The sequence below is a fragment of the Thamnophis sirtalis genome, unplaced genomic scaffold, assembly GCF_051295495.1.
Source record: "Thamnophis sirtalis isolate CommonGarterSnake01/CBP01778 unplaced genomic scaffold, rThaSir2_p1.2 scaffold_12, whole genome shotgun sequence".
NCBI lineage: Eukaryota > Metazoa > Chordata > Lepidosauria > Squamata > Natricidae > Thamnophis > Thamnophis sirtalis.
In genome coordinates this window covers 33554395-33576669 of record NW_028261392.1, presented here as the reverse complement: position 1 = coordinate 33576669, position 22275 = coordinate 33554395, and the positions used below count along the sequence as shown (strand labels likewise).

Here is a 22275-nt window from a genome sequence, read left to right as displayed (position 1 = left end):
GCCCTCGGGAGACGCACATTGGGGAGAACCGTCCTCTGAGGGGCTGCAAAGCGTCTCTTCATATGGGTGACCTTCCAAGCTCCCCTAAGCCTTCCAGTTGAAGGAAGACGCGGGGTGGTTGCCCGCGTGGGAAACTCTCTTTGGAGCTGCCAAAAGTTGTCCATTGCGGCCGCTCATTGCCACAGCCCAGCCCAGCCCGGCATTGCCTTCCTTCCCCTTGCCTGCAGGTGCGTAAATGAGGAAAGAGGCTGATGAGGTAGCGTTGTACGAAAAGAAGGGCGGGGGAGCGAAAGGCGAGCCTCTCAGGGGAGCCCGCAGGTGAGCCCCACCGGCCGGGCAGGAGGAGATGTAACCCGGCGTGAAAGGTGGAGTAGAGGGCGTTCTTGGCCGGCCCGCCTCCCCCCTCCCCCGCGTGACTTCTGCCTTCCCTGCAGGCGATGAGGGCAGGACCACCATCATGCTGGTAGTGAATCGATTTAGCGCCGGCGTTGCTTCTTCCCCTTCCAGTTGAACGGAGAGTGCCGGTCACGCAGCCGCTCAATGGGGGCTGCTCGGGACTGCCCGGGGAGTCCTGGGATCGGCCCCTCGCTGCTCCTGATGGCCGCCTTTGTGTCTTCTGCGGTAGCAGCCGCTGCCGCTTCGGAAAAAGAGCTGAGCGACCCGGCTGCCTTGCCAGCCATCCATCCCAGTCCCAGAGCAAGCACCTTACAGGGGCCGGCTGACACCCCTTTCGAGGAGACCAGGCTTCACGTCTTTACCTTGGATTACCCACACGTGCAAATCCCCTTCGAGATCACCCTTTGGATTCTCCTGGCTTCCTTAGCCAAGATCGGTAAGTGAAAGAAAACACAGAGGGTTTATAACGCCCCCCCCCCTTCGGATCAAGGTCGGCGTCGGCGCGGTGAATGCAGAACAGGTGTTTTTTTGGGGGGGGGAGAAGGGGTGCGGTGCAGGCAGTTGATGCCTTTCAGGGATCCCTTCTAGAATAGGTCGTCCATCATCCTGAGTTTTAAAATCTGTTTCTGAAGCCTAAATGGTAAATTGGCAATTTGGCATCCTGTCCCAACAGATTTGGAGAGAGCTTTGAGAGGCCATATATCACTGAAAAAGTAGAAGAGGGCAAATCCAGGTGCTCTTTTTGCATGGCAAACATTTCTCCAGGCAGGTAGTTTTGCATAAGTGATCCCTGGGATTCCTCTTATCTCAGAGAAAGCAACAAAGCAGAATGCTAATGATTAGATAAGGATCCCCTTGGAGGATTCCTTCCTAATTTCTTTGGTGGAAAATCAGCTGGCATTTGCAGAAAGATTTTACCCCACCCTTCATTCTTTGGGGTATTTAGCTTATATCCAGTACTCTAGAAATAAATAGAATAACTATAAAAACTGAGGAAGGAAATTCTTCTTGTCTAAACATGTAAATGCTGTAATGTTTCAAATACTTCGTAGAGTACACAGGTAGTCTTCAACTTATGACCATAACTGAGCCCAACATTTCTGTTGTTTAGTGAGATGCTTGTTAAATGAGTTTTTCCTCATTTTATGACCATTCTTGCCTCAGTTGTTAAGTGAATCACTGCTGTTTGATGAGTTAGTAACCTGGTTGTTAAATGAATCTGGCTTCTCCATTGACGTTGCTTGTCAGAAGGTTGCAAAAGGTTATTACATAACCTTGGGACATAGCAAGAGTCATAAATATGAGTCAGTTGCCAAGCATCTGAATTTTGATCACATGGGATGCTGCAGTGGTCATAAGTGTAAAAAAAAAGTCATAAGTCATAAATATGAACCAGTTGTCAAGCTCTGAATTCTAATCACATGATGATGAGAATACTGCAAAGGTTATAACTGTGAAAAATGGTCATAAGTCATTTTTAAAGTGCTATTGTAACTTTGAACGGTCACTAAATGAACTGTTGTAAGTCAAGGGCTACCTGTGTGCAGTAAACCCCCTCTAGGTACCCTAGTTCTGTGTCTCTCTGTGTGTGTGGTCCCATTGTTTCATATTTGTCCAAAAATTCTAATGTTGATGCATTAAGACCAACTCCACTTCATATTTGTATAAATGCTGCTTAATCATACTGGGCTCCCTAGAAAATATCACAACAGATACTATTAATCAGCTAACCTTTGCTTAAGTCAGGAAAGCTCAGCAAGTTAGACTTGTTCAGGACCTAGATAAGAAATGCTGGTGGCTGAAGACTATCTTAAGAAATTGAGAAGACAATGTATCTTGGAAGTATACAATGGCAAACAACTCCAATATTGTTGCCAAGAAAGAGACATAGACTGAACTCACCTCAAGAATGTGTCATTCCATTATTCCATTGGAATGTCCAGGGCATTCAAACAAGAACATCCAGTTATATCCATTTTAAAATACTCTTGGTTAGCCTAGAATTATGGATTTGGAGATCCTTCATCTTCTGTTTTGGTATATATGTGTGATCCTGTGAGTCCATTCAAGATGCATCTCATCCCACAAGGTGGTTTTAATTTATTCAGATCTGTCTGGGATTCATGTCTTAAGCTCATCAAAGAAGAAGTGACTAGTGATTAAAGCTCATCCATGAAAGCTGCCTTTCATCTCATCCTGCTTATTCTTTAGAATGTCTCACTAGTAATCAAGATGTACAAACTTAGTAAGCTGCATGTTAAAAAGTGTTATTTTAAGAGTTCATGATAAAAAGATTCAACTTCTTTGCTCTTGTTCTCTCCTCTCTCCTTTTCTCTCCCTACTTATACAATGTATGTATTATTATATTTTTTATATATTTATTTCTATATTCCATTTATTTTAAATTTTGTATTCTGCTGTGAAAATATATGACAGAAAATATTTTAAATAACAAATTAGTATATAATGTCACCTCAGTCTCGGAACTCTTTTTGTAGAGAAAAGCATATATACTACTGTATTTTTCAGAATATAAAACACACCTTTTTCCCTCAAAAAAGAGATTGAAAATCTGCTTGCATCTTATACATGGAATCTAACATTTCTTGCCTCCCAAAACCCCACCCGCTTCACCAAAATGGCCGTGCATAGCCTTTAGGAGGCTTTCAGAGTGCTCCTGGGAGTTGGGGATAGCAGAAATGAGCAAACAATGGGTCATTTTTTTGCTCAATTTTGCCCCCCCCCAGCCCGCAGGAGCACTCTAGAAGCCTCAAAGGCTATGCATGCCTCTTTTTTGACAAAAAACAGGCCAGTTTTTGTGAAAAATGGGCCGTTTTTTGCTCATTTTGGGGCCCTATCCCCCAGGAGCACTCTACAATTCTCCTAAAGGCTATTCATGCCCCCACTTTTTTTGAAAAAAAAAGTGGGCCTGTTTTTGGGAGGTCTGCAGAGTGCAAAAACCTTTTTTTAAAAATTTGCCTCTTCAAAACTTTGGTGCGTCTTATACTCCGGTGCATCTTATACTCCAAAAAATATGGTATATAGGATGTTTTTTTATAAGTTTCGTACCGAAAAAGTACATATTAAAATCTGAAATGAATAAAATTTTGAAAAGTGAAATTCAATTATCTACTTGTAGAGAATTAAAGGTATTGTTATAGGATATTGTTGTAGTATTTGGTTTATCGCTTACAGCAAAGTCCATGCATGCATTAAACAAGTGATATGAATTCTTCTCTTCTTTAATGCATGTATGGGAATATTGAATTAAAATAAAATGTAGGTTAAAAATCTACTTATTTGAACAATCCTACAATGTAAAGTTCTGTATGTCTGATATCATTAAAGCTCACATTCAGAAAATTGCTTGTATCAGCCATCGCCCACATTTCTCCTCAGTTCATTTGGAACTAATTTAAGAAGCCATAGCACCTAACCAACTTGCCTGGGCCTGGAATTTTAACACAGTTAAGCCTGGTTAGTATTTGTAGAATCCAAGATTATAGGCGAGTCTGGAAAGTTTTTTTAAAAACAAAAACTTCTTTATAGTAGTTTTATAATAATTGTTAAAGATATTGATGTAGGAGAAGTACAGGCATTGACAAGGAGCAGAATCAAGAAAGTAATCAGCATAGAGTTTCTTATGGTGTGTGCTCACAAAATGGTCAAACCCCTTTTGAATTGTTAACTCTTATTGCCATTTTTAGTGTTGACCATTAACTAGATTTTTATTAATAGACATGAGCAATAAATCATCTTACTTGTTGTAAGTGTAGTCCTGATTCTTTATGCATAACACTAATTGGATGTCATAATATCAACAAAATATTATGTACACTTCTAAATATAGTAAGTTTTCAAAGTATTTTATGTAAAACATGCTACCAGATATTCATTATACAAATAAAATAGTTTTTCTTCAAATGAAATCCCAAAATTAGTATGCATTGAGCGCAGTGCTTAAAATGCAGTACTGCAAGCTACTTTAGTTGACTGCCGGCTGCCTGCAATTTGGCAAATTGAATCTCATTGTCTCAAGGTTGATTCAGCCTTCCATCCTTCCAAAGTGGGTAAAATGAGGACCCAGATTGTTAGTGGCAATAGGATGACTCTGTAAACCGCTTAGAGAGGGCAGTAAAAGCACTGTGAAGCAGTATATAAGTCTAAATGCTATTGCCATTGCTATGTACAAAAATGGTTAAGTATTACTCTTTGTTCATTCACAGCTGATGAAAGGAAATACTTAACTCTAGTCATTACATTATCTATGCAATTCATTTCTGTATAGTCAACTTTAAAAGCAGATTATGCCAATTCATGGAAAATAAAGCTAACAGTGATTAACAATATTAACAAAAATGTATTATGACTATTGGTCAATCAATCAAAATATGCAAGAATGTTTTTTTAACTCTATGATCAGAGGCAGTGGGTCTTTAAACACCACAAAAAATTGATTAAAAAACAACAGTGGGAATTTTGACTGACATCTAGTAAGGCATCAATAGGAACAGTACCCTGGATGGGAAAAACTTTTCTCTAATCTTACAGGATCCTTTCTTAAAGAAATATTGTTAAGTATGGTGCTGGCTAATGACTGCAATAGAGTCTTCAAATTTCATAAATCTTGATGCTTTTAGGTTTGATTTCTTAAAATCTGAATCATCTAACAAGTCTTAAATTCAGAAGCCCTGCAAGGTAGTCCAGGGAAGAAGCACAACTAGGTGTACTAGCTCTATATTTATTGTAAGGTTACTATAACAAAATCACGCAAGACTGAAAGGATATTTCCCCTTCTTTCCTTTTATTTGCTGGAAAGGATCCCTTTTGAAACATTTTCCACACATTCTCTCCTTCTGCAGGCTTAGACCAGAGGTGGTATTCAGCAGGTTCTGACCAGTTCTGGAGAACTGGTAACGGAAATTTTGAGCAGTTCAGAGAACTGGTAAATACCACTTCTGGCTGGCCCTGCCCCCATCTATTCCCTGCCTCCTGAGTCCCAGCTGATCAGGAGGAAATGGGGATTTTGCAGTAACCTTTCCCTGGAGTGGGGAGGGAATGGAGAATTTACAGTATCCTTCCCCTGCCACATCCACCAAGCCATGTCACACCCACCAAGCCATGCCCACATAACCGGTAGTTAAAAATTGGAATCCCACCACTTTTACACACTGAGAGCCTGGGACTCCTAGTCCATCACCCAAGGTTGTTCATATATACTGTTACAGGCATTAACCTTCACTTGTTTTAATGTCCTTACCTTTATGACATCATTCACAGGAAGTTCAAGAAAATTCTAAAAGTGACCAGATTATGCACATGTGATGCCTTGTCTCCATTTAATTTTATGCAGAGACTTGTGACTTACAGTACATTCTGATTTCCAAGAATATAGGTCTTTCAGAACTATATTCTATCTATCCTAATTGCTCAGCTTTATTCTGTTTAAAATAGTTAGGCTCAGATAAGAAGCCATATATCTTTGCCCTAAATGTAGCAAAGTTTTGCTTTATGGTTTGTAAATTATGAAAAGACTTGACAAATTACTTGTGCCCTTCAGCATATATGATGACCCTTGTTACTTTGATTAAAGTAAACTGCAGGTACTTTACTATTTTTTCTGTTGCACTACATTTTTACAATGATCTATGAGTGCACTAAAGTTGACATGACGTATCTATAGTTCATCAAAATAAAAATAGATAGATATATAGGTAGGTTTCTAATCTCATCAAAAATACCACTAGAGTGTACCAAAGTTCTGGTTTGAAAAAGTTTGGCACTTTATTATATATATTTTTCTTTTGTTAGTTTTGATTGCTCTTGATTATCTTAATTATTAGGAAGTAAATGCAGTAAACACATTTAAAAAGTTAATTATAGATGTACAAACGATAGCATAAAAATTAGTCTACTTTTACTACAAGCATAATATGATTTCTATTCCTAACACTTAGGAAAGATGTAAAATTTGACATTTTAAATTTTTTTCTCATAAATGAAAAAAAGATGAGTGAATCATTTTAGTATATATTTCAGTAGACTGAAAAGTAGACGGTATGAATTACAACTTAACTGTGAACTATAATAAAGAGCTGCAGTTCCTGGTTCTCTCACATTTAATTGCACGTTGTGTAATTAAATGGCTTAAGTGTAGAAAATGTGGAGTAATGGGAGAAACATGAATGTTCTCTGTGTGAAAGGTGGCAAACTATATCAAAATAGCAAAGTATACAACTCCGCAAATAATAGAAAACAATCAGTCGCAATGGACTTCTAAACATACTGTATTTTTGCACTATAAGACTCACTCCCCCCTCCCCCCCAAAAAGTGGTGAAGATGTCTGTGTCTGTGCGAATATTGGGGGGGGAGGGGCCACTGCCAGGGAATGCTGGAGTCTTTGCTGCTGAGCAGCTGATTGCCGGTTGGATTGGCCTCCTGGAATACCACCAATCAGCTTTTCTAAGTGGCAGGATCGCCACCACCACTGATTGCTGACATTTGCTGCTGCCACCACCAATTGCCACCGAACGCCACCTATCAATAAAGGCCATCAGCCGTGGCAATTCCCACTGCCTAGAACAGCTGATTGCCAGTATTCTGGGAGGAATACCTACTTGGTATTCCTGCTGGGCAGCAAAGGTTCCAGACTTCCCTGGTGGTGGCAGCAGTTCAGCTCAGTTGACTGGTGGTGGCTGCAATGGAGGGGAGCCCTGATGAGCCACGTGGTGGGGCTTACCAGACTGTTTGATGTTTGCTGCAAGGACACCAGCCAGTTGAATACTGGATGGATGTTGGGAGGCAGAGGCAAAATTTTTTTCTTGTTTTCCTTCTCTAAAGTTAATGTGCTTCTTATGGTCTGGTGCATCTTATAGTGTGAAAAATACGGTATTTATTGGGACATAATTCAATTTCCTCTTCCAAATCAGTAGTCTTATAAATGCAAAATGCATTTTCTACAAATAATATTTTTGTTATAAATGAGTCCCCAAAAATGTTTATCAGAGTTTAAACTTCCTTTTTATATCAAAGCTTAGCTCTGAAATGTATGAAAGAAATATTTAGCAGCTTTCTCTAATTTTAATGTCCTCTAAATGTGTTCTTCCCGAATTCTCAGGAAGAGCAATGTTGATTGAGAATTTCACAATCCGGACATCACTGACATAATGCAAGATTCCAGAGAATTTGCACCTCATACGTTTTGCCTTGAGATGTTTCTGAAGAACAGCAACACTTATGTAATTTAAAATTTAATCAAATCTGCTGCAGATTAATTTTCAAATTAATATACATTCAATATTGTAAAATTTGGTACTGTAATCAAACACGTGCTTTATATACATTTTCCAAGCAAGATACAGTTCTTGCAATTCTTAAAGGACTTTTGGTGGTAACTGCTTACCTCCCATATTTTTATAATAGATCTATTTTCATCTTGATTAAAGCTTGGTTAATGGTTATGCCATGTTTTGAGTATCAACTTTTATCATTTTCCTTTATATTGTTTGTTTTGGTTGCGAACAATACTAAAGAACATGGTAATGGTTTACTCATTACTTTGTGATTTCTGAATTGAGATGTGGATTTTAGACTTAATATCTTAGATTGGTTTTGTATGGCCATTTTAACAACATTCATTAAACAACATTCATTATGATTAGGTAATAGTTAACCACAGATGGTCTGAGACAGCTTTAAGAAAAGGACAGCAGTGGCCATCTCTGATATATCCATATCAGGTACCCATAAAGAGATGGTGATAGAAAGCTCTTAGTGAGCACCTTTAATAACATTGGGGGATGGAAATGGGGGGGAGATCAATGGAAGTCTTTATGAGTGCATAGGATAAAGACCATACTTCCCATACACCATCAAGAAGCTTCAAGAGTCATTCAGTAATGCATGAATAATTAAACCTTGATCATTAAAAGTCCCACTTTTAATCTTGCCTGCACAGTTATGTAGGCAGGGAAGACAGTGAGAACTTCACTTGCTCAGGCAAATATAGGAAACCTTTTCAGGAGTTCTTCTTTCAATAACTTTACACTTTGCATTCTGAATCACATCCAGTTCTTTAGCTGGGGTGAAGCAGCCTCGGATTTGACTAATTGTGAGTTGACCTTGGGAGAAGGCAACCAGAAGCTATCAGGACAGCAACAGGTGCTGAACCATGAATAAAGCCCATGGCAACAAGATAGTATTGGAAAAATAACTCAGACTTAGAGCATCCTTTAATGATTTGATCAGTAGAGAGACAGGAAGCCATGAGATTTACAAATATAGTCAGTGCACTGTGCAGGCATACATAGGTAAAGGTAAAGGATCCCTTTGCACATATGTGCTAATTGTTCCCGACTCTAGGGGATGAAGCTCATCTCCATTTCAAAGCCAAAGAGCCAACACTGTCCAAAGATATTTCCATGGTTATGTGGCCGGCATGACTAAATGTGAAGGCGTATGGAACACTGTTACCCTCCCACTGTCTCTATTTTTCTACTTGCATTTTTACGTGCTTTTAAACTACTAGATTGGCAGAAGCTGGGACAAGTAACGGGAGCTCACTCTGTTACATAGCGCTGGGGATTCAAACCACTGAACTGCCGACCTTGCTGATCGACAAGCTGAGCATCTTAGCCACTGAGCCACTGCATCCCTGCAAGCATACATATCAGGTTTTAAATTATTTGCTATGGATGTGGGGTTGAATTATCTGATTGATCAATGTAGAGAAGAATTTGCTGATGAGAGATGAATTAGTGATGAAAGGTGCCTCACTTAATTTGGAAGAGTTAGTACAATATTGCTGGGTAATAGATTTCTGCCTGGAAAAGTTGAGGTGTGGGAAACATGGCATGTGGACTGGATTTTAAGCCTTTTGAAACTTCCTGAAGGCCTTTCAAAATCCAGCACTGGCAAACCTCTGAAACTGGAGGAGTTAAGAGATTTCTGTCCTCAGAAATCAACAAAGAAGGAGAAATTTGGGGTTATGTTTTACCACAGAGCTCTCAAATAGCTATATCTTACACAGCTAAAATTCATGCTGCTGACTCAGCTACAAAATGCCACATCTGGATCCACATAGCAATCAAATGCCTGAATCATTCCAAGCACATCTCAAGCCTCAGGAAATTTCAGATGCTTCCTTCCCAACTGTAGACAAGTTGTCATTCTTCGTTTAGACTCATCTATAAGATACAATTCTCTGCAACACCTAATTTCATAGATAAGGCTACAATACAATACAATACACTCAGCCTTCCATCCTTCCGAGGTGGGTAAAATGAGGACCCAGATTGTTGGGGGCGATATGCTGACTCTGTAAACCGCTTAGAGAGGGCTGAAAGCCCTATGAAGCGGTATATAAGTCTAACTGCTATTGCTATTGCTAATACAAGAGTTTGATTTTTGATTCAGAAGTTTTAAAAGTAAATATACAGTTGAAATCAGTGTGGGGTACCCCAGGGCTCTGTTTTAGTCCCAGTACTCTTCAACATATTCGTCAATGATTTGGATGACTGGATAGATAGGGAACTCATCAAATTTGCAGACAACACCAAGATAGCAGGAATAGCCAACACTCCAGAAGACAGGCTTAAGATACAGAAGGACCTTGAGAGAGTTGAACATTGGGCATTATCTAACAAAATGAAATTCAATGGTTAAAAAAAGTAAGGTTCTACATTTAGGCAAGAACAACAAAATGCACAGGTACAGTATATATGGAACCCTGCTCAGTAGTGGTGACTGTAAGAGGGATCTTGGAGTCCTAGTGGACAATCACTTAAATATGAGCCAGCAGTGTGCTGCAGCTGCCAAAAAAGCCAACACAGTTCTAGGCTGCATAAACAGAGGGAAAGAATCAAGACCACGTGAAGTGTTAATACCATTTTATAATGCCTTGGAAGGCCACACTTGGAATACTGCATTCAGTTTTGGTCGCCACGATGTAGAAAAGATGTGGAGACTCTAGAAAGAGTGTAGAGAAGAGCAAACAAAATTGATTAGGGGACTGGAGACTAAAACATATGAAGAACGGTTGCAGGAACTGGGTATATCTAGTTTAATGAAAAGAAGGACTAAGGGTTACATGATAGCAGTGTTCCAATATCTCAGGGGTTGCCACAAAGAAGAGGGAGTCAAGCTATTCTCCAAAGCACCTGAGGGTAGGACAAGAAGCAACGGGTGGAAATCAATCAAGGAGAGAAGCAACTTAGAACTGAGGAGAAATTTCCTGACAGAATAATTAATCAGTGGAACAACTTTCCTCCAGAAGTGGCACATGCTCCAACACTGGAAGTTTTTAAGAAAATGTTGGATAACCATTTGTTGTAGGTTTCCTGTGTAAGCAGGGGGTTGGACTAGCAGACCTCCAAGGTCCCTTCCAACTCTGTTATTCTATTCTATACTTTCCTTTGTGGTTAATGTACAAAGATTAAAATATCTTTATTTTTATACATGATAACAGTGACAAGATTGTTATGTATGTACACAAATGTAAAGACTTACAAATACCTACAATGAAAAAATAGATGGGTGAGCTGATAGAATAGGTGGAAATGGTGAAATTGACAGCTTTGACTAAAGATGAAATTTGACTAATTTATAACTTTACCTGGAGAGCACTTTCGGACTTTTTGTGTGAGAATGTGAAAAAAAAATGAAATTGTCATTTTGGAATATATGGGGTTTTAGAAATAATATGGAATATTGGTAATTTTAGAGTAATAATTTGATGTATTTTTAATCTATATCTGTATCAAAAAAGTAGGAAATTAGTCTTTTTCTATTGTTTTACTTTTTCATTCCTTTATCATTTTTCCTTGACTTTTCCCTATCTTTTAATACTTTTTTTGCTTGTCTATTTTTATACACACACAAAAATTATTCACTCAGACACTAGAAAGATAAGTTTTCATAGGGAAGACACTAATTCATTCTTCTGATTTGAATACATTCATAGTCCAAATAGCCCATATTATTTCCAGTAACCTAAAGTGGTGCCTGAAATACTTGTAGATCTTGTTCCATCTACTGATAGGACTGATATCTCGAATTGTGTGAGATGTAGGCTGTGATTTCTCTTTTCCTCCAGATCCCCTTATTCTACATATTTTTCTCAATCTGTCAGAGCAAAAGCAGGGAGTCCCAAAGTCTGTAATGAAAAGTGAGACTCTTGTGTGCAAATGGGCACATCCAATGAATGAATAGAATGCTACCTGGTTCATACCTGCTGAAGGAAACTGACTTATTCAGAATGTTGCAAATGTGCTTTTGTTTTTTTTCTTGAAGACATTTCATTTCTCATTCAAGAAGCTTCTTCAGTTCTGTCAGAACTGTCAGAGAAGTAAAACACCTTCAAGGAAAAACAAAATCCAATTGCCTTTTGAAAAAGCACCTTTGGGACAGCATGACATAGAGTACTAAGAATTTCCATAGATACTCATTCAAGGGCCAATCATTGTAAGGGACTCCAAATGAATTCATGGGAATATCCATTAGTTCTTTTGCAATAATATGCACACAAAAATGCCTTTGCCTTTCTCTGGGATGCTTTTTTGAACTTCCCAGGCTCGTCTGCAACCCTAGTATACAGAATTCTCTTTCCAAAGAATGAACCATTCCAATGAACTTTTGATTTAACGTTGACATTTGCAAAATACTATATTTCTTGGCTAAAAATCTTAAAGCACCATCCTTTTGCAAAACTACAAGATCAATTAAAATCTGAATTCATCATTTTATCTAAGAAGTTTTAAAGCATTGGTATTGAATCATGGAAAATAAAGTTATCTCACGAGTTCCAAGCTGGTTATTTCTAAAAATAATAATGATAGAGTACAAATAAAATAATAAAATAAGATAAAATTTACCTAACAGGCTAATTCTTTTTTGCAGATTTTGCTCATAGAAAGTTTATAGTTGGATTGGTTTTGTGCCACTTGTAATAAATGAAGAGTATGTGGGTTAGCTGATTTCTTTTTTCTTTTGAGAGTTTAATTGTATGTTTATAAAAATGCAAGAAAGGGAATGGTTTAAATACAAGAATAAACAACCTTAATATGTTAAGTATAATATCATAAGTTTTTTTTGTCACAATATAATATTTCTTCTCTTTCTTCCTCCATTAATTTGAAGGTTTTCATCTCTACTACAAATTGCCGCAGATAGTTCCAGAAAGTTGTCTCCTTATTGTGATTGGACTGATTTTAGGTGGAATTATATTTGGGGCACAGGAAAAATCTCCACCAGTGATGAAGAGCGATGTTTTTTTCTTATATCTTCTTCCTCCAATTGTCCTCGACGCTGGTTATTTTATGCCCACACGCCTCTTCTTTGAGAACTTCGGCACCATTTTTTGGTATGCTGTTGTGGGCACACTCTGGAATTCTCTTGGCATTGGCATTTCCCTCTTTGCCATTTGCCAGATTGAGGCCTTTGGCCTGAGTGACATCACTCTACTGCAGAGCCTACTTTTTGGGAGTTTGATTTCAGCCGTGGATCCTGTGGCTGTGTTGGCTGTCTTTGAAAATATTCATGTCAACGAGCAGCTGTATATCTTAGTTTTTGGGGAATCTCTCTTGAATGATGCTGTAACTGTGGTAAGTGACATAGCTACGAATGCACACAGACAAAACGTTTACACTTCTATATGCAGTAAAATCAGGTAAAACTGGGTACCTTTTGTAAAATTGTGTTCTAGGAGGTTAAGGAACAAAGAGAAGAGAAGGGATTTTAAAGCATAACGTCCAGTAATCTAAATATTCCAAATATGCAGTGTTCTTATTTGTAATAGCAAACGATTACATTCTTTTCAATTACCACAACATGCAAATATTTAATTGTTTTATTTCACACAACTCTCTTGCATAAGCAGACATTTGTGGGGCAAGGTTAAAAAACCCCTCATATTAAACATGGTTGGGTTCTGTTTGAATAGCAATGGCACTTAGACTTCTATACTACTTCACAGTGCTATACAGTCCTTTCTAAGTGGTTTACAGAATCAGTATGTTGACCCCTACAATTGCCTCATGGCTTTCTTATCTTCCTTTTTTTCTCCCCTTCCCATCATGCATCAGTAAAAGTTCCCGCATTTTCTAATTATCCAGTATTCTTTAACTGATGAGTAACATTAGAATGACAATATATAAAGATTGACTGGGGTCCAAAGAAGTCTAGTTATTCCCCGATTTTAAGAATGGTATTGCACATCCAGCAATACACATAGATTTCAAAATTCATATTATCTGTGTTGGTCATCAGATATATTGATGTGGTAACAAGAAAGAAATGCATTTTAATTTCATACAATATATGGCAGTATTAATCTCACAGGAAGTAAGACAGACAAATGCAAAAATTGTATTAGTTACTGGATAAAATCTCTGAGGTGCTGAGAATGTGTAAATTGTTTTACAATAAAAGCTATAACCACCTTTGAAATAGTTCCTGGTATACATAGGAATGGTAATTGTATTTTGTAAACAACACTATTATCTTGTAAAGATCTGAACCAATTTGTAGCTCTGAGTTTCACCCTTTTGCTTAAATCTACATGAAAAGACTACAATACCCCATTAATGAGTTCTGCTGATTCTGACCTCTGTTCCTGCATTTGGAATTTGAGTTCTATTTTGGTTAATTATTCTGTCCTTCTGGCAAAATATGTTGATCAGTTATTTGACAGATGAAAGATGTTACACATAACTCATTGAATGAACTGTTATTCATATTTTGAACATTTTGCTAAAATTTTAACTGATATACACATACTTTTTGTCATCATATATTATAATTCATATAATTTGTAATTCTTTATGCTCCTAAATCATAGGAACACATATTTCACTTCACTAATTGTCATATATATATATATATATATATATATATATATATATATATATATATATATATATATATATATATATATATATATATATATATATATATATATATATATATATATATATATATATATATATATATATATATATATATATTTAAAATCCCAGTAAGGATATGGCTAGCTGATGAGAGCTAAATAGCTTGAAATAGATCTATACTAGTCTTCCTTTATTTATTTATCAGCACAAATAAAAAAAACACACACACACACATATATATATATATATATATATATATATATATATATATATATATATATATATATATATATATATATATATATATATATATATATATTGCAGCTCATTAAAAGTGGTATTAATCTTTTTTAAAAAAACAAAAAAAACACAAATTCTTAAGTCTAGCAAGTGTTCGTGTTAAAATAGACAAATGATAACTGTACATTTAATACTTAATAAGAATAAACCTATATTCCTATAATGTAGTAAGAAATGTAAACTATATTTTAGCTATAGTGAAATCTTATTTATTTATTTGAATTTGTTAGCTGTCCAATTTCAATGGGCTCTATTCAATTCTAAACTAAAAAGAAAACTTAGAAAACAAACATTCAGAGGAGGAATCATGCTGAATCTAAACTTTCATTCAGAAAGAAGCTTGAATAATTTTATTATGGCTACGTCACAAATAATTCTGCTAGAATCACAAGCCCACACAAACTTATTTTCCTATTTTAAGCTCATCATAGAAGCACTTCTATTAGTAATCAGATGGAGTATTGGTAATTTTTTCCATAGGAACGTTGTATCTAAAACTCAGAAATAGAAACAGTATATAGCTATGTGTTTGGCAACTACTAGGCAATTATTTGAATTAAGTTTTGAATTTTCTATTGTACTTTGAAAAAAAAGAAAAAAGAAAATATCAATACAGGAGTGGCTAAAAGTTAATGACCATCCATATGACAATGAATGACCTCTATGAAAATAGTCATTTGTTGGCAACAGCCCGGTTCATCACAGGCTTTATGCCAGGACATCATCAGTTAGTTTTCAAGGTGCCATGGGATTCCTGTCTTGCTAATGACACCATCAGACAATTTTTTTCTTAAATTATGTATCCATATACTTAAATTCCTATCAATTTTTAAAATCTCCAACAACCTCCAACATGCATCTCACATTCAGCAAGGTGAAGAAATAAAAATTTTGGGGGGCTGAACCACTTTAGGAAACTGGCAGATTTTTATGAAATTCTGTCTCACTTTACAAAAATAAAGAATTTTATTCACGTAGAGTTCTTCTAACAAAGTAGGTTTGTATTTGCCTTTCCCCTCTATTTGCATTTTAATGGAGCATGCAATGTGCAATTGCCATGCGAAATGGCACCGTCCAGGAAAAGCATTGCAGTTTCATTCAGCAGAGTATAAACCAAGTTAATGTCTATATTTGATGGCTGATATTCGATAGGCACCAGGAATGCCTGGGGAGTAGAACAAGGAAGTGAGCAGGCTGTTTCAAATTGAGAGCACACTGCTCAGATTTCCATTTCTGTCTCTGAATTAGAGAAGTAAAATGCATTGGCACCTCCTTTCACTATTTCCAGCTTTTTTGTGTGGTCCAATTCCTTGTTGCTTGTAATATGGTTACTGCTTTCTCACAGGATAATGAAATACGATTTCACCAAGCAGGGCTAATAGGATTTGCATACAGTGCCTCTTGCCAATACATCCAGCTTACAGCAAGTAAGCAAACATGTTTTGCTTCTATTTTCTGCAAACCACACATAACTCAGGACAAGATATGGTTAGTTTGATAGTCCACAAGTTGTTGTTCAACTACATGTTGTTTGATTAATAATAGAAAACACTGTCTGAAGTTCTAAAAATTATAAGTAGGAATGAAGGTCCTTTTGCAGAGCACTAAATCATGAAAAATAACTTCATTTGTGATTCCTGGCATATTAACTCTGAAATTGCAAATAAGGAGAATATGCTTATAATAAAGTAAGGTAACTGTGAATAGAGCAGTAATGCATTGTGGGACATGAAAGGGAATGTCTAGAAGTTGAGTCACTTGGCAACTGGACCTCATTGTTTGTTTTGTTTGTTGGAAATAGTTTGTTTTGAAGCAGTTTCTTCAGTCTGAGAAAGTTGGTAAGGGGGACCCAGGGGTGGGTTCCTGCCAGTTCTAACCTCTTCTATAGAAGAAGTTCCACAAATCTACAGTGCCATTTAGAACCAGTTCCAACTCCCTCCCCCCACCTGTCTGCACATTATCAAGATGAAGAGCGAGAGGAGGAATTCTGGGAGTTGGAGCTGCCTGGTCGTATGTCAAGGACTTTCCAAGTCCTCAACAGTTTGAACACCCCTGATTTTTTAAAAAGGGTTAGGGGTGCAAGGGTCTTGTAACTTGATAGCTTTAAGACTTGCATATTTCAAATGCAGAGTTTCTGAGCCAACATTTTGGTTGCTAAGCAAGAGCGTTGTTAAGTGAGTTTCACCATGCCCAACCAGTCACATGGCTGTCAAGCCACCCCCACATGGTCACATGGCTGGCAAGCCACTCCCACCTGGTCACATGGCCAGCAAGCCACACCTTCAGAAGACGTTCTAAAATTTTTTGAAACCCACCACTGGGGGACCTCATATATGTCCTCCAGGATGGCTTCATTTCAAGGGTGTGTTCTGGCAGGCACTACTGCTGGTTCATTTGTGTGTGTGCTTTCTATGTGTGTGCTTGATGCATGCTGCATGCGCATGCACAATGCAATTAAAATTGTTCTGCGCATGTGCAGAACTGAAAAACAAGATGGTGGCACCACTGGCGCTGCCCAGGAAACCGGTTTGGGGGCGTGGCAGGCTTGGGTCACTGCCGATTCCAGCTACCCTGGCCATCAAACCACTACCAGTTCGGCAGAACCAGTCTGAACAGATAGGAACCCACCATTGCTTCATTTCACCTAATCTGAATAGGTTCCTTAATTGAGTACACAGAGTCCTTAAGGGTCATTTTCCTAAATTCTTAGATGGGACATTAAATTTGATATCCCTGATGAACCTGTGGTCTTGATCTTCCTGGGGACTGATGCAAGAGCAGCATAAAAACTGGAGAACTGGTTGTGTCTGAGATTTCCACCTCTATTGAGGGAGGCTTTTCCATTTTGGTATAAATAGATTCCTTCACGCCTTTCTCAAATTTCTCTTTCAGAGGAGTGAAGAAATCCGTGCTAAATCCAAACTCCTCTTTGAGACAATAGCATGTCTGGTTCTCTTTGAGCTTAGTTATTTTCTTGTAGATGTTTCATTACCCAAACTGGGTAACATCACCTAGGAGAAGGTTTGCTCTCAATTGATATTCCAGTGATTTACCCTGTCAGTATTGGTGGGAGTAGTATTGGAGACCTCCAGACATAAATTTAGAGGAACCTCACTCTTTAGTACCACTGAAGTTATCTAGTTTGGATAATGAAGCTAGAAATCAATAATCTGCTAGATAATGCACTAGATAATGTACTAGATAACCTACTAGATAATCTACAAGAAATCAAAGAGCAGCAAGAACTCCTCATTTCAATCCTGATCTATAAATATTCTCCTTTATCATTACAACCTGTTCTGCATTTTTAATGCTGCTTTTGTATCAGTCTCCAGAAAGATGAAGACCACTTCACAGATTCACCAGGAAGATCACACTTAATGACCTATATACGAGAATGATTTAGGAGCAATGACCCATAATGATTCTCTTCTTATGCACCCAATGAGGCTATTCAAATTCGTACATTGCCAATTTAGATTGGATAGAAGTTGCTGTTAAAAGCTTTGATGGACTAGATGGGTAAAAATAAACACAGTTTCAATAGTTAGAAGATACTATATGCTAAAGATGGATGACATTTGTGGGCCTTTGGTGGTGCGGTGGTTAGTGCAGTACTGCAGTACTGCAGGATAATTCTTCCTACAGTCAGGAGTTCAATCCTGACTAGCTCTAGGTTGATTCAGCCTTCTATATCTGAAGTCAGTAAAATGAGGATCCAGATTGTTGGGGCAATATGTTGACGTTGTAAACTGCTTAGAGATTGCTGTAAAGCACTATGGAGCAGTATATAAATCTGCTGTTGCTATTTTGGATTATGAGATCCACACACTCAGTAATTCTCATGCTCATTGTGTGGATAAATTGCCCAATGCTCTTTGTTTTGTTGTAGTCTTATAAACTGTCATGCATTATATAGTTTTAGAAAATTAAGAACAGTTGATCTAGTTCTGAAAGCTGATGAATTTAAATAGTGTTGTGAAAGCATTTTGTTGTCACTTTGACAAGCTATTCTTTCAAAGTCGTTGTTAACCTTGGAAATGGAGAAATGACCCCTAGTAAATCACTAGGACTGTTCCTCTATAGTGGGGGTGTCACATTGGGATCATCACGGCATCATCACATGACTTTTTTCCCCTTTGCATGGGAAAAAACTGGGCATGGATGTGACCAGCGTGTGAGGCATACGGCCTGCGAGCCATGAGTCTGACAGCCCTACTCTACAGTGTAGAAAGGGCTGTAGAAAGGGGTGCTTGCTTGACTAAAGGAGCAATGAGAAAATGAAATGAGACAAATGAAGCAATTTTGGTAGAAGAACCTGAATGAATTTGATCAGATATGAACTAGATAGAACATGCTTTAAAGCCTACTACACGGGAGAAATGGCAGCAAACACTTAATCTTTACCACGAAGGTGACCAGCCTTTTTAAGAACTGTTGGATTCTGGTCCACGAGAAGATAAAGGGTTTTTTTTTGCTAGCCCAGTATGATTACCTAACATATTGCAAATAAAAGCAGTCATATCCCTGTCATCTGGCGGCTATGAATGTAACTTTTGCTCCTGTTTGAATAGTTTTAATGAATGTATTCAATCTATAGATATAGACAGATGTTTGTCTTTCCTCTTTGTGCATTATGAATACTAAACTATGTAGAGCTTCGGGTTTTGTTAAAAAAAAGTTTTGGACCATATGGAGGCATCAGTGTTACACTTCTGCTAATACAGCTGAATCTTTTTCCCCGGATTATGTGGCAGATGCTGAATCACCTTTTGGGTACTGATCCAAAGTACTTCAGTCTTATAAATACCCTAAAGGATGAAATCACCTGCTGTCTTTATTTCTGACACATCATTTCCCCCCTGACATACTTTTTTCTTTTTCTTATCTCTTCCCCATCCCATTCCCCAATATTCACATGCAAGGCTGCCAGGTAAGAGACTGCTATTTTTTCTTCAGAGGATTGACTAGATTATAATGTGTCAGGGTTCCTACGGATGCCTTAATTAAATCATGAGCCTCAACGCAAGCTTCAAATGAAATCCAGTTATTTATTAGGAGCAATAATAAAGGCAACTCTGACCCCATGTAATTTAAGGTCCAATTATGACCCTATTTCTCCCAGGGTATGTCATAAATCACTTTCACCAATGGAGCATTTTCGCAGACTTTAGAGATCACTCCCTTCCGGCTGCTGTGGGTAACCTGGGAGACAGCCTTAAGAAAGATATCCCTGGACTGTGCTTCTGTTTGTAGCTGCCATGTTGTTTTGTCAGTTTCCCATCTCTCTTGTCTATGGCAACTCAACAGCAGGCCAGGAATGCTTTGCGAGTTGACATAAAGATTTTTTGAAATTCACTGTACAACATTAGATTAGGGGCTGAGGCTCCCCACTGTTACATACAGGATTGAATAACTGAACATTTTTCCCTAAGAGGAAATTTTTTAAAAGAGAATGCTTTAAAAAAAAATGCAGCACAGTTGAAAGGTAATAAATATTGACTCTTTCATCATGTATTCCTATTTTTTTTCATTTGTTCTACTTTCTGAGATTATTGAGTGGCAATAGAATGTAATTTCCAGTTAAAATAACTGTAACCTTATTTAGAAAGGAATCTAAAAAGCTAAACTTTTCCCTTCATAGGTGCTGTACAACTTGTTCAAATCTTTCTGCCAGATGCGTACAATTGAGGTCGTTGACATATTTGCTGGAATTGCTAATTTTTTTGTAGTTGGCATTGGAGGAGTTTTGATTGGAATCATTCTTGGATTTGTAGCAGCTTTTACTACTCGTTTCACCCATAAAATTCGAGTGATTGAGCCACTGTTTGTCTTCTTATACAGTTACCTATCATACATAACAGCTGAAATGTTTCACCTTTCAGGGATTATGGCGTAAGTATAAAAAAAACCAAGCAAACAAGAATCCTAGGCTAAGAATATATTGCATGCATTATTAATAGTTACTTATGTTCTTCCTTTTTTAAACAACAACAGCAATAACCAGGATTTAGTTTCCAAATTCAGAAGTAATAACATTTAACAAGTCCAGTGTCCATTATATTAAAAATCCAAATGTTTAGTGCTCAATTATCTTCACATTAGTTATGATTTCTTGCGTGATAAGATGTTGTTTTAACTAGCAGTCTAAGTTAATATACTCACTCAGCCAGTTTAGGTTCTGAAATTATATTACTGTAATTGTTTTCCTGAGGCCACTGGTTCTGATTATTAAACTTTATTAGTGCAATCTTGGAATCTTTTCATATCCCTTTCAATCTTCCACACATGAAAATATGTGGTGTCAATATCGATATGTTTATTTCCCCCCCTCAATTTTTGAAGGATCTCCTATGTTGATAAACAACAATGTGGCAGAGGATATTAAGTAAACGGAGCATGTTTTTCAAGATATAGGGTTGTTAAAAGTAAATAATATCTCTGCTTTTTACCTTTGAGAATTTGCAGTCTAATTTTAGAAGAGTAAATGATTTAAGAAAAAGTTTCAATTCCATCATTATAATTAGAGTTATCTACAGTACATTCGGGAACAATGCTATAAATAATTATGATAGCTGGTATGAGAAAATGGGTAAAAGTTTAAGATATGCAAAAGTGATTTCTATTTTAAAGCATGTTTCTACTGCACACTTTATAAGATAACCTTAGTCAAATTAGTAAGCTTCAGCCTTCAATTCCTTTCTCATCTTTAAATTATTTTAAAATATTTGTTGAAAATTTATATATCTTAAACATTATAAAGTGTTGAATAAATAACAGATAAAAACAAAACATTATGATTATTTTATCTCATCAAAGGAATTGATATATTCATACATTTGGCAAAATGAATGTTTTCCTCTCATATAATGTGAAATATCTTATATTTCTTGCCTTTAAGTGCCATGTTTCAATTTTTAAAAATCTATTTTTAATATAGGTAGTCTTCAACTTACAACAGTTCACTTAATGACCATTCAAAGTTACAATGACACTGAAAAAAATTGAATTATGAACATTTTTCACACTTATGACCACTGCAGTAACTCCATGGTCATGTGATTTACATTTGGATACTTGACAACTGACTCACATTTATGACGGTTGCAGTATCTGGGATGATGTGATCATCATTTGCAAACGTCTCCCAGGCAAAGTCAATGGGGAAGCCAGATTCGCTTAACAGCCGAGGGGGAGCAGTGGTTAAATGCAGCACTTCAGGCTACTTCAGCTGACTGCAGTTCTGCAGTTCAAATCTCACCGGCTCAAGGTTGACTCAGCCTTCCATCCTTCCGAGGAGGGTAAAATGAGGACCCGGATTGTTGGGGGCAATATGCTGACTCTGTAAACCACTTAGAGAGGGCTGAAAGCCCTATGAAGCGGTATATAAGTCTAACTGCTATTGTTATTGCTATAGCCCTGTTATCAATTTAACAATTGCATTGATTCCCTTAAGAAATGTGACAAGAAAAGATGTAAAATGGGGGGAAATCACTTCAAAAATGTCTCACTTAGCAACATTAATTTTGGATTCAATTGTGGTTGTAAGCTGAGGACTATGCATTACTAAATACAGTGTTCTCACGTAGCTAATTAATTATTTCAAATACTTTAATGTGGAAAATGTGAATGAACTAATAAAGCTTACATTTGAAAAATGGATTTCATTGCTTAAACTGTAAAAGTGGAAATTTA

The 22275-nt window shown here is 37.2% G+C and overlaps 1 protein-coding gene across 1 annotated transcript in view; it reads left to right on the top strand.

The window, feature by feature from the left end:
• The first annotated feature begins 378 nt into the window (after positions 1-378).
• The window catches only part of SLC9A2 (solute carrier family 9 member A2), a 42657-nt gene continuing 20760 nt past the window's right edge, over positions 379-22275 (top strand). The window contains exons 1-3 of the mRNA XM_087726456.1: positions 379-832; positions 12533-12996; positions 20225-20475. Coding sequence (XP_087582582.1) covers positions 541-832; positions 12533-12996; positions 20225-20475 — 1007 coding nt within the window. The 5' untranslated portion in view covers positions 379-540. The remainder of the gene's footprint in view (positions 833-12532; positions 12997-20224; positions 20476-22275) is intronic.